This window comes from Cebus imitator, unplaced genomic scaffold (assembly GCF_001604975.1).
Source record: "Cebus imitator isolate Cc_AM_T3 unplaced genomic scaffold, Cebus_imitator-1.0 Scaffold38, whole genome shotgun sequence".
Taxonomy (NCBI): Eukaryota; Metazoa; Chordata; class Mammalia; order Primates; family Cebidae; genus Cebus; species Cebus imitator.
In genome coordinates, this window is record NW_016107353.1 from 1,131,074 (window position 1) to 1,147,862 (window position 16,789).

At 50.3% G+C, this 16,789-nt stretch overlaps 1 protein-coding gene across 2 annotated transcripts; it reads left to right on the plus strand.

Moving 5' to 3' along the window:
- The first annotated feature begins 1,298 nt into the window (after positions 1-1,298).
- On the plus strand, positions 1,299-15,812 carry LOC108302010 (proline and arginine rich end leucine rich repeat protein). Of its 2 annotated transcripts, XM_017525359.2 has the most exons (4): positions 1,299-1,492; positions 7,416-7,451; positions 9,383-10,371; positions 12,916-15,812. In XM_017525359.2, exons 3-4 carry the CDS (start codon positions 9,399-9,401, stop codon positions 13,089-13,091), a joined length of 1,149 nt encoding a protein of 382 aa, XP_017380848.1. In that variant the 5' UTR covers positions 1,299-1,492; positions 7,416-7,451; positions 9,383-9,398; the 3' UTR covers positions 13,092-15,812. The 2 variants fall into 2 exon arrangements, with proteins under 2 accessions (XP_017380848.1, XP_017380845.1); XM_017525356.2 differs by lacking the exon at positions 7,416-7,451.
- The last annotated feature ends 977 nt before the right edge of the window (positions 15,813-16,789 follow it).

Sequence of the window (16,789 nt, forward strand, 5' to 3'; positions counted from 1 at the left end):
CGTGCTGTCTTCCAGCAAGACCTCACCAACAGGGTGCGAAGCCATGAGATTTGGAGATTTGGAGTGGAAGAGGGTCGGAGAAAGGTGTGGCTTTTATTTTTCCTTCTTTTCTTTCTTTCCTTCTTTTTTTCTTTTTTTTTTTTTTTTTTTTTTTTTTTTTTTTTTTGAGACGAAGTCTCACTCTGTCGCCCAGGCTGGAGTGCAGTGGTATGATCTCAGCTCACTGCAACCTCTGCATCCCGGGTTCAAGTGATTCTCCTGCCTCAGTCTCCCGAGTAGCTGGGATTACAGGCACCCACCACCATGCCCAGCTAATTTTTTGGCATTTTTAGTAGAGACAGGTTTCACCATGTTGGCCAGGCTGGTCTTGAACTCCTGACTTCACGTGATCCACCTGCCTCTGCCTCCCAAAGTACTGGGATTAAGGTGTGAGCCACCACATCTGGCCATGGCAGGAAGTTCTGAGGGACATCTACTTATCTGCAAGTGTGTTGTGCTTTCTTAACTGAGGAGCACTGTTAAAGGATTGTTATTAGAGGTACCAGTGTTACTTGAATGGGTCTTTTGGGATGCTGATGTGCACAGGAGAGATTTGGATTTCCCATCACTTTGTGTGATGACCGTACAGCCCCCAAATCTCACCCAAGTGTGCTATGGAGAAGCTGAAAGAAGCCACTACATTGTCTGCGTGAGCCAGACCTTCAGGTCTTACATTAAATCTTAATTCTGCCTTAACTTTGCTGTGTAACTCAGGCCAGACTTCTCCTTCTCTGGTTCTCAGAACAGCTCTCTAGCAGCCAAACTGAAGTTGTCGCCCATGCCAGCCTGAGACTCCACTTCCTTAGCAACCTCCCGGAGAAGATAACTTAGCGAAAGACTGTCACTGCTCAGAGGAAACGTCCCAAACCCCTGACTGGTTTAGGAATTTAACACCACAGGAGCAACAGCCCCAGAAGGGAAGGCAATTGTTCGGAATTATACAGGCTAGTGCTGGACCCCGCCATCCGCTCTTGGCTTACACAGAGGTTGCTTTCATGCCCTTTCCCTCTGTTAATTTGGCTTGTTTTCCAAACATGGGTCAAACAGCCCCTCTCCAGAAGCAGCAGCAGCAGACGGAAATGTTATTAAAAATGAGTCTGTTAGTGGGCATGGTGTGTGGATGAAGTCTTTGGGAGTTTTGGCTGCCAAATAAAGACTTTATTGTCATTCCTCCTTTCCCAAGCTCCCTCCCTCTCTCCTCTCCTCCCTCCCTCACTCCTCCCTCCTCTCTTCCCCTCCCTCCCTATGATCTGCCCCTCCCTCCCCCTAAGCTAACCTCCCCACCCCAAAAGGATCTGGTGGAAGAAAAGTCAGGCAAACACAAGCAAGCACGCACGCACCACTGGGAGATCAGAACTTCTAGCTGGCTCTCTGCTGCCACAGCTCCGCCGAAGGGAGGGGGTGGAAGACGAGGACTAAACTCACAGCTGAGAGGAGAGGAAGGTGTGTGCAGGTAAGCCCAAGGGAGATGGGCAACAGACTGGGAAGAGTCTTTCACCCAGTAAGTTTCCTCCTGATCTGTCCAACTTTTATTGACCTAGTCTCTGTTCTCACTCCTTCCTTCCCCCTACCTTTTTCTCCTCTCAAATGAGTTCAAATTTAGTCTTCCTGATTTCTTTCCTATAGCTTCTTCTTCTTTTCCTCACTCTATGCCCCGATATTTGCTTGCTGCAAAAGTTAAGCTTTCCTGCTACAGATGTTTGTTGTAGCACAGACAGCCACGCTGCAAACAATGATTCTGCATATCAGATGTTTCCATAGAAACTGGACTCCAGAGCCCATTTCTTTGCACCTTTTCTGGATTGTCGCATATTGTCGAAGTCACACACATCACACGCAGGCTGCACTTTGACTACCACCACCCCACACGGGCACAAATGAAAACATCCTGTCCCTTCCCCTCTACCCTCTGCATCTGACATACAGAGCCAGATATCGTCACCAGACATCAGCACACACGCACACACGTTCCCTGCAGCTCGTCTCATGCCCTCTCACATGCCTCCCCAACCATCGGAGCAAAGATAAAGCATGTCTTCCAGCCGAGATGGCAAAGCCAGAAGAAAATCTTGCATCCCAAGTTCAGGCCGAATAGGGAGGTGATAAGCAAGAGCAGAAGCTGGAAGGGTTTCTCCATTATTCAGGGCTTGATTGCGTCGGAGGGAGAGGAAAGTGGCTTTCCAACCTGCACAATGTCTTCTCAGCAGCTTTGAATTTCTGTCTCACTGGTCCAAACCACTTGGCTTTGGGAAAGAAAGAAAAGTAAGCAACCCAGTTTCCAATCCTTGAAGGTCCTAATTCCCAGCTCTGGGGGCAGTTCATTTTTTTTTTCTTGTAGACAGCCAGAAAAATATTTTTCTTTAAAGCCTTTCTGAAATAATTCCAACCATTCAGGTTGGCACAAGGTCCTATGGCAGAGGAGGAAAAAAAAAAAAGACAGCGGTTTCTTTAGCAGTTGGGGAGGGGCAACTGAAGGGTGGTCCCTCTCCTGCTTCCCCACTCATTCCATTCCATTCATAGAGAGGGTCTGTCCCAAGGCAGGCAGGGTGTAGGGAGATCAGGGGTCACACACACAGCTGACCTTTACAGTCACCTGAGGGCAGGAGAGGGAGGAGTGTGGAGGGCTTACCGAAAATACAGATGTTGGCTCACTACAGATCTACGGGAATCAAGACCCAGGAATCTTCGGGAGATTCTGATGGTCTACCAGGGCTTGAGAACATGAATCAGGGGCCTGAGAGAGAGCTTTGCTGTAATTCATGAGGCCAAGATTGGCAGTGTTAGCTGGGTAGAAGGTCTATGTCCTGGAAAAGGGGCTCCAGAGTATTCCAAAGAGGCCATCCCTTTTGGGGAGTGGGAGTAATGGGAGTAAACAGGGAAGATCTCCTCTGAGCTGCCTCCCTCTCTCCTTTGCAAGCACAGGCAGCCACATTTACCACAGAGGAATATTCCAGTAAGAAAGTTCCCCCAAGATGGCTCCACAGAGCAGATGTTTCCTCTTACCTGCTAATCTGCCTGCCCCAGGACCCCAGGAGAACGTGCTGGGCCCTTCCCCTAACCCTTCCAGGTCCCTGCTTCTCCTGCCCAGCAGCTGCCTGTCTGGACTCTCACAGAGGGTGGGCTGACCTCGTTACTCCATCTCCCTAGCGGGCAACCCCATTTATTGGGCATGTGAGTGAAGCAGTTCAAGGCTGGAAAGGGCAAAAAGCTGAGTGCGCAAGGCTTGGAGAAGTCACAAATCGCAGTGGAGCTCCACGGCCCGCTGAGGAAGGCAGGCTTGCGCCCTCAGCCAGTGTCCCCTCACCTGTTGCAGAAAGCATGGGTGACAAGCTGGTGAATTAGAAAGACAGAACAAGCTTTCCCTAGGTGGCTGGGGACTTCCAGGGTCTCCTCAATTTGTTGTTTCTGAGACCCAAGTGTGATCCCACAAGCCACAAAGGGGAGGCAGTTGCTCTGTGTAGAAGAGCCAGCACCCCCAAGGATCCCTGCCTTTGAGCAGCCCCTGGGTCTGCCCTCTAGCCAGGCTGGAAGGAAAGAGACCCCATTACTTTGAAATAATATCAACAAAACCTTAACATTCATAGAACACTCACTTTGCATGTATTGACTCATTTAACCCTCAAAACAAAAAGAAGGTGTTAGCATGCTCATTTTATAGATGAGAAAAGCAATTCCTTTGCCTACGTCTATCCAGCTAAGCATCTGAAGAACCGCAGGCTTGGGTGTCAGATCTATAACCACTCAAGGCATCAGACACACTCTCCTAGGCTTTCTTCAAGGGTTGGAGATGCTGGGGGAGCGGGGCAGAGAAGAATATGGTAGGCGGCAGGCTGTCAGAGAAGTGCCGTCTCACCCTGGTTTCTCCTCCATCCCTCAGAATGGAAAATTTGCTCTTCTAGACTAGTGGCCTGAGGCCAGAAAATCTTCATTCTGTTTACACTTTGCCTTGTGGTAGACACTGGGGAGACAGATGGTCTCTCCATAATAGTGTTATTTTTCTTTTTAGCACTTTTTGATCTATAGTGCATTTTAAAGTTGCTAACCACACTTGTTTCTGACACTGGGTAAGGAATATAGGTACAGGGAAGATTTTGTTATTCCCATTTTACAGATAAGAAAACTGAGGCCCACAACAGGGTTGCATCACTAGGTAGTGGTGGAGGGGCAAGAATCTAGCGCACCACAAGCTCTCCTCCCACTGTCTGAGGAAGGCTCACCCTTGCATCATTTCACCTTTCCGGAGAGGGGCAGCTGGAAGTCATCATGCCCCATATTGCCCCTTTGTTATCTCAGGACCATATCAGCCCTAATGGGGGCCTTGAAAGGGCCTTAGACTCACTCCTCTGCTAACTCTGCTCATAAACTGGTGAAGACTATTTGATTCCCCCGGCTTCCAACTCCCTTCTGGACCACAGGAAGAGATAAAGACAGCAGGATAGCTTTTGGATATCTAGGTTGAGAATAGAAAGAAGGGAAGAAAGAGAGAGGGGTGTTCCAATGTTCACAGGCACAGCTCTGGGTCTGCTCCAGTGCTCACAGGCACCCATTCTGCACAACAGGGTAGCTCTGGGTCAAGGCATGGAGGCTTAGGGCTGACCAATTAGACAGAAGATCTGACACGTGAGAGGAATGCCCAAACCAAGTGTGGAGAACCCTGCTGCTAACCCCGCCTAGCCCTGGAAGACAAACCCAATCTCATTCCCAGCCCAACCTCAGCCTCTCCACACAAAACCAATTAGCTTTAAATAACAGCTGCTCCAAACGACTTGACAAGCCCATCAGGACCTCCACCCATCCCTGCCCTGAGCATAAATATTCCACCAGTCCTGGACTTTTACATTAAATTAATTAGATAGATAGGGAAGGGGACTATCTCACTTTCAAAATCAGGGAGTCTCTGTAGGGCGCTGCGGCTCACACCTGTAATCCCAGCACTTTGGGAGGCTAAGGCAGGCCAATCGCTTGAGCTCAGGGGTAAAACCAGCTTGGGCAACATGGTAAAACCCCATCTCTACAGAAAAGACAAAAATTACCAGGCATGGTAGTGCACGCCTGCAGTTCCAGTTACTCAGGATGCCGAGATGGGAGGATCACCTGAGCCCAGGGTGGCTGAGGCTGCAGTGAGCTGTGATGGTACTACTGCACTCCAGCCTGGGGAACAAAGAGAGATCCTGTCTTAAAAAAAAAAAATCAAGGAGTCTTGAATCTGCTCTTTCATAAACAAATAAATGAATAAGTAAGCCTCTGCCACTTGCAGAGATTGTGCACTTTATAACATGCCTTCAAATGCACGATCTGGTTTGATCCTCACACAGATGAGGAGCCTGGGGTGGAGAGTCAGTGCCAGGAGCCAAGCCCAGATCCACAATAGTTGGAACTGAAAATTGAATTTAAAACTCTCTAAGGGGCCGGGTGCGGTGGCTCACTCCTGTAATCCCAGCACTTTGAAAGGCTGAGGTGAGATCACTTGAGCTTAGGAGTTTAAAACCATCCTGGGCAATATAACGAGACCCCCATCTCATTTTTATTTAAAGTGAAAAAAGAAAAAAAAAATTAAGATTATCTTAGGAAACATTCTTAAATGTGGAGAGTGAATGTTGGGTTGGGCAAAGCAATTGCTTTTCTCTTCCATGAAGCAGCAGCTTTTCCAGAACCGATGGTGGAGAACAGAGCTGCATGCAATTGGCTGTTGTAGGTGGTCAATAAGCCTTCACTGACTGAGCAATGAGCAGAGCTCAGTAGAAAGCTGTGGGTGGAGAGGTGCATTTGCAAAAGCCTAAAAAAATTTTAAAAACACATACATGGGCCCATCCTAAGGAATTGTATGATTGGACAGAAGTTTCTAGAAGGCAGGAGCATAGAGTGTGGCTCTGAGGCTTTGTAGGAGGGACTATGACCACCCATGGAGTCCAGATACCCTCAGTCTGTCACACAGATTCTGATTTCAGAGACCTAGGACATTACGGAGCACTGCCAGAGAGAATGGCCATGCTGTCAGCTGTCATGACTTCTCATCCTGCCTCCCGGCAAAGCTCCAGCAGGAAGGGGCGTCACCCCATGAGAAAAGCCTTAGCAATGAAAGCTATTTCCTTGAGAAGCAGCCCTGCACACAGAATGGCTCTGATTCAGCCCTGGGGTTGAGAGGAGGGGAGCAGGTTCAGTTTCCCCACATAACTTGCTCCCGGGAGCATTTCCTGGGGAACCTCCTGTTGGCTCTGGGAGGAAGCTGGCTAGGCCCAGAGGCTTGGAATGTAAAAGGGTCAGAGGGCTAGGGAAAAGATAAGTTCCCTAAGGGTCTGGTGCTGCACGTGGGGTTGAGGAAGGCTTGTGTTTACTGTGGATGACAAGGTGGGGCGGCCAGCCTGCTGGGTGGAGCTGTGAGTGGCCTGCCTGCTCCTCTTACCCCTGACAATGAAGACCAGGGCTGCCCTGGCACTGAGCCAAGGAAACCCACTCCCAGCACAGGCCACAGCCACGGTGCCTCACTGCTTTTGCTGGAAGCCCTGGGCAAATTGGTGCCTAGTCCCTGGCATATGCTTTCAGTGACAAAGGCAATGAAGGGATGTAGAAACCCCCTACCCCATGCCCCCCACCAGTGCTGGGAGCCTCCTTGAGACAGGGGGTCTCACAGTATGAAACATTCCTTGCTCATTTCTAGGCTTCTGGGTGATTAGAAAATAAAGAATTTTTTTTTTTTTTTAAATCAGGGTCACAAAACTTGAGGCTTTCAGAAATGTTTGTTTTAGAATACTGATGCTTTAACCACCCCTTAATTTATATGCAAGATGGCTGTTCTGTTTTCCAGAAAACTACAGGACAGAATGTTAATTCATAGTTTACCAATTACAAGTGATGTGGGGTTCAGCCAACAAGACTCAAGCTTAAAGTTTTGCAATTAATGCCTTCTCTTTTTAATCCTTGCAATGTATCTCTGAGAATGTCATATCCTTAGCCAAAAACCTCACTCCAAGATCCTTTGTGATAGGAGGCCAGGGGAAATGGCCTTCCAGACCCCCTTGGAGAGGCCTGCCTTGAAAGAGACCGCCTTAGAGGAAGGTGGAGAAGCAACACAGGCTGGAAGACGGTCTCTGCCCTCCTGCCCTCCTGCCTTCCTTCTTCCCTTCCAATATTCAGTATACTGCATAAGCGTTCATGTGCACACACAGGATAAGTGAGAGTTTGCTTATGTGCATGGGACCTGAAGAGGTGTGTTTGAGACTGTGCAGACGGGGGGGTCAAGGGTGTGTGTGTGTGTGTGTGTGTGTGTGTGTGTGCGCGTGCGCGCGTGCGTGCGTCTGTACGCATAAGCTACAGTGAGACACCCTCTACCCACCCATGGCTAAGCCCTTCTCTTTCCCATTTCTTGTCACATTCAGCTTTTCCTGAGCATCTGACCTAGAATCCAGCAGCTGGTGAGTGGCTTCTGTTGCCTTCCTTTGATCAAAGCCAGCGAGGAGCCAGGCACTGGGTCAAGGAAGAAAAGTGTCTAAGCTAACATGGGTTCAAAGGGAAGGCAGGAGAGGCAGGGTGTTTGAATCAACACAGGGATCACAGGGTCCAGACACAAGCTGGGGACATTCTCCAGCCCAGCCTATCTCAGAGAAGCCTGCATCCCCAATGTGGCCAGACCTCGAGGCAGTGGAAAGGACACCCCAATTCTGAGGAAGAGGTGAGGAGGGCCAGTTGAAGCAATGTGGGAACAGGGATCATGGCTGGAGGTATCAGGAATAATAGCCTTGGAGAGGAGAAGGTACAGGGCATCCCCTCCCATCCTAGTCCAGGGGAGGATACCTGTGGGGGCTGTGGCTTTTTGTCTGCAGCCATGGGTCTGTTATTTCCCCACAGTTTCAATTCAGCTCAAGCCACACGGCCCTATCGGGAGGGTCACTGGGCCAATGGGAAGGAGGGCAACACCAAATCATCCTTCAGCTCCATATTTCGATGTTACCGGGGCTAGCAGGAGGTTCTTCTTGATATCCCACCTCAATACTACCAGCTCCAAAGGATACAGGAGCAGTAATACCAGACCAAAAGAAAGGAAAGTGTTTTCTCCACATCTTTCAATCCCTCCACTGTTTATTTCCTGGGAGCCTCCACATCTGGGGAAAAATTCTTGGCATATCTCCCAATGGCAAAGACCAGTGTTCTCTGAGCTAAGTGCGGGTAGTGGGGAGAGGGGTGGGGAGGCCAGAGCATCTGTGAGCCAGGGTAGATGCAAAGGTGTCGGCAGCACTTCCCTCTCTTCCCAAGATCCACACTAGCTCTCCTCTGGAAGGGAGGGGACCTTGGTTTTTGTCCTGGGTCTGCTGTTAAATAGCATACTGGCCTTGGAGAGTCACTTCTTCCCTCCAGTCCTCAGTTTTTGTAAACAGTGGGATCTGGAGTTGATTGGTGGATTTCAAACCGTTTTTATCGAAGAAACATGTTCCCCCCACCCCAAATGAATGCTTTGGCTAAAACTCAATATAGATAATAGGTATTTTTAAAGAGAGCTGCTCAGGCTGGCATGGGGATGGGTTGAGGGCACCCCAGGGACACCTCCTCAGTCTCCTCCCTACAGGGGTGCTCCACAGAAATGAAGGCAGAGTTTGAAAACCACTGTGTTATGGGATCTTTAAGGACCTTTCTGGATTCAGCACCCAAGACTCTATATATGCTTTATATATCCTAACATCTCTCTCGAAGACACTGTTGATTTTCTCATGCTATGAATGGGAGGACTGAGGGCCAGAGGAGTTAAGGATCTTCTCTGACAAGCCCCAGGACTCCTGACTCAGAGTCCAGTGTGCTTTCTTTTTTTTTAGACAGTTTCGCTCTTGTTGCCCAGGGTGGAGTGCAATCTCAGCTCACTGCAACCTCTGTCTCCCTGGTTCAAACTATTTTCCTGCCTCAGCCTCCCAAGTAGCTGGAATTACAGGCGCACAGCACCATACCCAGCTAATTTTTTTGCATTTGGTACAAACAGGGTTTCACCATATGGGTCAGGCTGGTCTCGAACTACTGACCCCAGGTAATCCACCCACTCCGGCCTCCCAAAGTGCTGAGATTACAGGTGTGCACCACCGTGCCTGGCCCCATATTCTTTCTATTAGCATGGCACCCCCTGTTTAGAGCAGGCTCAACATGACAAGTGGCTAAGCCAATGGGCAGGGGATCCATTGCTCCAAGCCCTTGTCACTCCCTCACCTGCTGGGGACAGGCAAACAAGGAGATGCTTCTACAGCTCCCTGAGCTCTGCCCATCTTCCCTGGAGCTCTAGTTCTACCCAACTGTGGCTTCGAAAACATGACATCTAGTGACTAAGGGCCCAAGTCTAATGACCTCCTGTGTCTCTTCCCTGCAGGTACATCACCTGGATCATGAGGTCACCCCTCTGCTGGCTCCTCCCACTTCTCATCTTGGCCTCGGTGGCCCAAGGCCAGCCAACAAGACGACCAAGACCCGGGGCTGGGCCCGGGCGCAGACCCAGACCCAGGCCCCGGCCCACACCCAGCTTTCCTCAGCCTTATGAACCAGCAGAGCCAACAGACCTGCCTCCTCCCCTCCCTCCAGGCCCTCCATCCATCTTCCCTGACTGTCCCCGCGAATGCTACTGCCCCCCTGATTTCCCATCTGCCCTTTACTGTGATAGCCGCAACCTGCGCAAAGTCCCTATCATCCCGCCCCGCATCCATTACCTCTATCTCCAGAACAACTTCATCACTGAGCTCCCGGTGGAGTCCTTCCAGAATGCCACAGGCCTGCGATGGATTAACCTGGACAACAACCGGATCCGCAAGATAGACCAGAGGGTGCTGGAGAAACTGCCCGGCCTAGTGTTCCTCTACATGGAGAAGAACCAGCTGGAAGAGGTCCCCTCAGCCCTGCCCCGGAACCTGGAGCAGCTGCGGCTGAGCCAGAACCACATCTCCAGAATCCCACCTGGCGTCTTCAGCAAGCTGGAGAACCTGCTACTCCTGGATCTCCAGCACAACAGGCTGAGTGACGGCGTCTTCAAGCCCGACACCTTCCAGGGCCTCAAGAACCTCATGCAGCTCAACCTGGCCCACAACATCCTGAGAAAGATGCCTCCCAAGGTCCCCACCGCCATTCACCAGCTCTACCTGGACAGCAACAAGATTGAGACCATCCCTAATGGTTATTTCAAGAGCTTTCCCAATCTTGCCTTCATTCGACTCAACTACAATAAGCTGACGGACAGGGGACTCCCCAAGAACTCCTTTAACATCTCCAACCTGCTTGTGCTCCACCTGTCACACAACAGGATCAGCAGCATGCCCACCATCAACAACAGGCTGGAACACCTGTACCTCAACAACAACAGCATTGAGAGTGAGTGGGCTGGGCCGGGGCAGGGCCACAGGCAGGGAGGTTGGCTCGTGTAGCGCCTCCACCCTCTCTAGGAAGCCTCAGGGTGGGGTGGTATCAAAAGCATCCACTTTGGCACTGGATTTCTATTTATGGCCTTGCCACTTGCTATCTAGGTGATCTTGAAAAGGTATTTGACCTCTCTGGGAAGTTTCCTCATCTGTAAAATGAGAATGGTAATAATAATCTCTCACAAAGGTGACACAAAGATGTAATAGAGACGTAATATGCAGAAAGTACCCAGAATGCCATATTGGAGGGTCATAGGTTTTCTTCCTTCATTCTGCCTCAGCCCCAGTTCCTTGGCAACTGGCTCTATAGGTAGGGTAGTCATGGAATATACTCCTAGACTTTCTGCTAAAAACAGAACAGAGACATTTAAATACGTATCTTGAAATGTCTTGGGCCTGCCCTCTGCAGAAACCCTGTCCCTGTGGGGGGGACACTTCTTCCCAAGCCTGAGCCTCGGTTTCAATTCAGGGTATGCAACTGGTAAAAATGTGGCAGCCAGGAAGAAAAGGTCTGTATGCCAGTGCTTTCTCAATCTATCTGGAAGGTTGCAATGTTGAACTAGATTTAAGGGAGAGTTTGCCTAAGTGACATTTACAGGGTTCTGGACTTGTAGTATCAGCTACAGCCCAGGAGAGGAGATTGGAAGTTGCAGTTTTGCTTCAATCAAAAATTTCAGCTCTGAGCAGAGCGTCAGCAGAAAGATTTAGAGGTGAAATAACATTTTCTAGTTCTTGAACCAAATCAGCCTACATTCACACAAGGGATGCAGCAGCAGAAGGGAAGAAAGGGATTGAGGGAAAAGAGCAGGACCTCTAGAATGATATTTGGGGATCCTTCAGTTTCCAAGCCAAATAATGAGAGAGAGATTGTTGGTCTCTACAGTCTTGAAACAAATGGATGGGAAATGGATCCATTCACTCATTTGGGATAGTTTCAAGAAGTAGGGGAGAATTTTTTTTAATCTTAGAAAAAAAGTCTGGGAAAGGGGGAAGACTGTCTAATTTTACTCTGGAGACAACACATGAAAATAAAACACATTACTTCCAGGAAACTATAAGGCCAAAATGTGGACAGAAAAGATACCTTGATTAATAAATGGCTGATAAGTCTCTACCAGATTATGGAAGAACAGGTTGCTGGGGGATATCCCAGCCTGCTGAGGTTGAAGTCAGACTCACATCTCACCCACATGAGCCCACCCCCATCCAGCCTGTCTCCTGTGCCTTTCACAGATAGAACGGGCTCAGTGGGACCTAGGTCAGTGTGACGATCATGTTCTTAAACAGCTTGCAGAATGCTTTTGCCAACATTCTCTCCCCTGATTACAGGGCAGACACCACTCTTACCATTTCACAGACTGAAGAGCTCAGCATCCGGGTGGCTAGGTAATGGCCCAAAGTCACAAAGCTCATAAGAGAAAACCCCTGTGTCAGGGCCCTTCTGCGAATCCAATGACAAAGGAGAAAGAGGAGGCATAGGAAGAGGAAGACAACCGAAATGAAGGTGATGCCTACTCTTCCTTCTCCTCCTCCATAAATGATAAGTGAGGCAAGGCTTAGGGATAATAAAACAGTTCATTTAAACGCTGGTATGCCGGGTGCCACAGGCATCTAACAAGAGGTGATGGAGGAAATGGAATCTCAGGCCATGGACCCTTCAGAATCAGCAGGCTCATCATGTCCCTAGGGCTCTGGAGCTCTCCCCAGACCATCTTTCCCCTTCTCACCATCCCTATTTCAGTTACCACCTTTCGCCCATCCTCATGCCTCACATCCGATTCAAAGGAAAACCTGCAGAGTAATTTTCACATCCACGTGCTGGCTTCAGATCTCACCTTACTCCATTGCTTCTCCACACTGTAGCCAGATTCATCATTGTACAGCATAAACCTGATCATAGGGATCCCAAGGACCCTTCCAGATTTAACACTGCAGGAGACCATGGTTCAATTATCCTCTTAATAACATCGCTTACATAAAGATAGCCCTGTTCACTGCCATTCCTCAGACCGGAGATCAAAAGCCTCTTAGCGAAATACTGTTTGAAAGCCTAACTACCTCCCAGCTTATCCTCCTTAGTACACCGCACTATTACTATTCCCAGATTCAGCCATATGCAGAATTTTGGCCTCCACAACTTCATTCAAACAGACTCCTTTATCAGAACACCATCCCCCAGATCTCCACCTGTTGTAATCCTACCGATTCTTGAAGGCCCAGCTCAAAATTTACTTCCAATTCTCTAGAGTAAACTTGCAAGAACAGTTGTTGATCAATTCCAACTTGATTCATTTTACAAATGAGTAAACTGAGCCTGGGGGTCAAGGCAGCTCATCTATGATCACACATTCCCAAAGCCAGCCAGTTTCAGAGAGAAGTCTGCAGTCCTGGCTGTCGGGTGTCCTCTCCCTTCCACTTCCTTATCTTGGCCGCCAGCCTCGGTCTGTCCTGATCCCTCCACCTCCATTCCCTGCTGACTTCTCTTCTTTCTCCGTAGAAATCAACGGAACCCAGATTTGCCCCAACGACCTAGTCGCGTTCCATGACTTCTCCTCGGACCTGGAGAACGTGCCACACCTGCGCTACCTGCGGCTGGATGGGAACTACCTGAAGCCGCCCATCCCGCTGGACCTCATGATGTGCTTCCGCCTCCTGCAGTCCGTGGTCATCTAGGCCCTGCTCCGCCACGGATCCGCTCTGACCGCACTTGAAGGCTGGGGCCCAGGCGCCTGTGCCCATCATTCATTTTCTCTATCTCCCTTTCTTGCTCCCAGCTTTGCCTCCCTTATCCCACTCTTGAGGCAGGGAAAAGCCATCCATTCTGCTGCAGCCTCAGGAGCGAGACTTCCAAGGGCTCGGTTTGGTCCCACCCAGTTGAAAGACACCCAGTGCGCACCCAAACTCCTGGCCTTCTGTGGTTTCCCTTTGCCCCAGAAACACAGATGTGTCTAAAGACTTGGTGTCCCCTCTCTCTCCTCCCCCACCCGCCACTCCTGGGGACATCTGGGCCACAGACTGACTGACATCTGATCTTGGTCCTGGCCCAGCAAGCGGCCCGGAGGTAAGGTTCAGAAAGTCCCCCCGGGGACTCCTCCATCTTGGGCAGCTCTGGCTCAAAGAGGCCGAGAAACCCAGTTCTCCTCGGCCTTGGATCCCTCCTGGCAAAGCTGCTGCTCCGCCGCGCGGCTCCCCGGCACCAGACCTCGCCCTGGCCCTGCTGGCCCAGGTCTCCGGGAAGGAGGAGCGAGGGAATGGCGAAGGGGGCTGCAGGGTCAGGGCTCCCGCAGGGGCCTGCATCTGGCTAGCTGGCCGCAGGGATGCGCGGGGGGACCTCCCGCTCCGGGGTGAACAGAGCTCACGCCCTCCTGGCTGGGCCTCGGGAGGAACAGCCAAGGAGAAGAATGGCCCAAGGAACTAGGAAGCAGCCGCGGGAGGGGGGCGGTTCGAGCCTGGGATGGGCCCCCGTGGCGTCCGCGGGTCCTGCGGCCCTCTTGCCCAACGTCGGGTTCGGGAGCAGCGTTCACAGCGTTTGTGTGGGGGCGGGGAGGGAAGAGGCAGCAGCCCCGCCCCCGCCATCTGTTCTCCATCAGTGAGCGCGGCCCGGCCACTTCCACCCCCGGGAGGCGGCTCCTGAGAAACAGAGGAAGGCGCGGAGCATCTGGACATCTCCACGGAGCCCCTCCGTGTTTGAAAACGCGCCTCCGCCTCGGAGACAGACGCGTCGGTGCCACCTAGTGGCTGGTGGGGGTAACGGCTGGCCCGAGTCTTCCGCCCGGCCCTCCCTGGGGTGATTGTCCTCGGTGGAGGAGCCCCGTGGGATCCCAGCGTGGAAGAGCCATGGGCCGTGTGCACGGTGTCGCTCGTCTCTAGGGTCTAGAGGGCACAATGGTCCCCAGGCTGGGGCTCATTCCCATCGTGAGTGAGCCCGGGTGAGGACACGGGCGGCTCCCGTTTGTTGTACGCCCTTTCCAGGTGGTGCCTTCTCAGTTCCCGCATCTATAAACCGAGGAGGTGGATAAGATGCTCCTGGCTGGGCGCGGTGGCTCACGCCTGTAATCCCAGCATTTTGGGAGGCCGAGGCGGGCAGATTATTGCCTGAACTAAGGAGTTCGAAACCACCCTGACCAATATGGTGAAACCCCGTCTCTACTAAGATACAAAAAAATTAGCCAAGTGTAGTGGCGCAGGCCTGTAATCCCAGCTACTGGGAGGCTGAGGCAGGAGAATCCCTTGAGCCTGGGAGGTGGAGGTTGCAGTGAGCCGAGATCATGCCACCGCACTCCAGATTGGGCGACAGAGTGAGACTCTATCTCAAAAAAGGAAAAAAAAAAAAAAAAAAGATGCTCTTCTGAGGTCCCCCCGACGCTCATGCTCCGAATCTGCGGCTCCACACTAAATCATTCTCCAATACAGGACAAGTCCTAAATATTTGCCCCTTTCCTTGCAGTAATTTATTTTCTATATGCACTGTCCCTCCCCCAGAGGCTTCCCTACCCTCCATCCCTGGCCTAGGTGAGCAGCTTGGCAGGTCTCCAAGTGAAACCCGGCCCAGACAAGGCTGCCTCGACTTCACCTTTCCCCTAACTTTCTCCAAGGGATGATGCCCCTTCTTAGCCCTCTGTATGTGTATGTTGGTGGGAGGCGTAGGGGATGGATGTCCTAGAAATGGGTAAGACACAGTGCCCTCCCCCAAGTTAGGTTGCGAAAAGTTCCAGAGGTTTTTAAGAAATTGGGCCTTGAAGTTAGCTGGGTCCCTAACTTCAAGAAATCCCCGTTACGCTCCTTCTCACTTTTCTCTTTGGCTAATTATGGAAAATAGGGCCCATTTCATCATAGCCTCCTTCTTCTGTACTCCGCTACAACCGCCGCGTTCATCCTAGCTGCAGCTGGTTTCTCCGAGGCTCCTGCTTAAAGCCGACATATTATTATGGCTGAAAGCCACTTAGGCCTGGATAAGCCCTTCTGCATCTTATTCACAGTTTACAACCTCAAGGTTGATGAGGCCCTCGGGGAAGAGGTCATTCCCTTGATCCTGCAAACCCAGACTCGTTTAGCAGCAAGGAAATCTCCATCATCCCATTGCCCAATCTAGAATATGTCTGCTTTCTCCACCGCTCTCTGCAGCTGTAAGCCAGAGGGAATTTAAGGTAACTTGGCTTTACAGGCTCTCCTCCCCCAAACACACACACCATGTGCTTGTTTTTGTGTTTAAAAAAGCCCCCTTCTCGATGCACAAGTTCATTCCCTCCATGCTGTTTTCATCGACATATACAGGTGTGTATGTGTACTCTGCATGTGTATCTCTTCTCTCTTGAAGACCGTGGTAACTTTGTGAAATAACTTCCACATTTCAACATGCTTCACAGTAGAGGAAATAAAGTAATATGAAAAACACCCTGCTTGAACTTGACAATGTGAGCAAGTCAAGAATAACATTTTGAAGCCATCTTGCCGGCCGGGCACAGTGGCTCTTGTCTATAATCCCAGCAGTTTGGGAGGCCAAGATGGGAGGATCGCCTGAGGTCAGGAATTCAAGACCAGCCTGGCAACGTGGTGAAGCCCCTTCTCTACTAAACATACAAAAAATTGGCTGGATGTTGTGGCACACGCCTGTAATCGCAGCTGCTCGGAAGGCTGAGGCAGGAGAGTTGCTTGAACCTGGGGGGCAGCGGTTGCAGTAAACAGATCGTGACACTGCACTCTAGCCTGGGCGACAGAAGGGGACTTCATCTAAAAAAATAAATAAAATAAAATAAAGTCATCTTGCTACCCACCCCCTACCATTGAGCCACATTCTCAGCCCCAGAGCCTCTTTCTTGCTCTAACAAGATGAGTGGAGAAAAGATGATTCCTCAAGAAATTCCTAGGAAAGCTATTCTAAAGCCTCTTCTCTCTTCCTTCTCCTCCTCCTCCTCCTCTTCTTCTACTTCTTCTTCTTCTTCCTCTTCTTTCTTTTAATAGTGGCAGGGTCTCATTATGTTGCCCAGGCTGTTCTAGAACTCTTGGCCTCAAGCAATCCTCCCACCTTGGCCTCCCAAAGTGCTGGGACTACAAGTGTGAGCCACTGTGCCCAGCCTCAAAGCCTTTCCTTGAAGAATTTCTCCCAAACTCACAGCCCTCATGAAAAATTAATCCTCAATTCCACAAGACTGCCCACACACAGACAAATACATACATATATATATATATATATATATATATATATATATATATATATATATATATAAATTCTTAAAGTCAGACCGGAAATCTGATAGCTGCATTTGAAACCCAGAGCATCAGGTTCTTTCAACCTGCACATACTAAATTGTTGAGGGTCTCCCAGGAGCTCGGTGTAGAGGCAGACACAGAAAGACACAAAATGGTTGCCT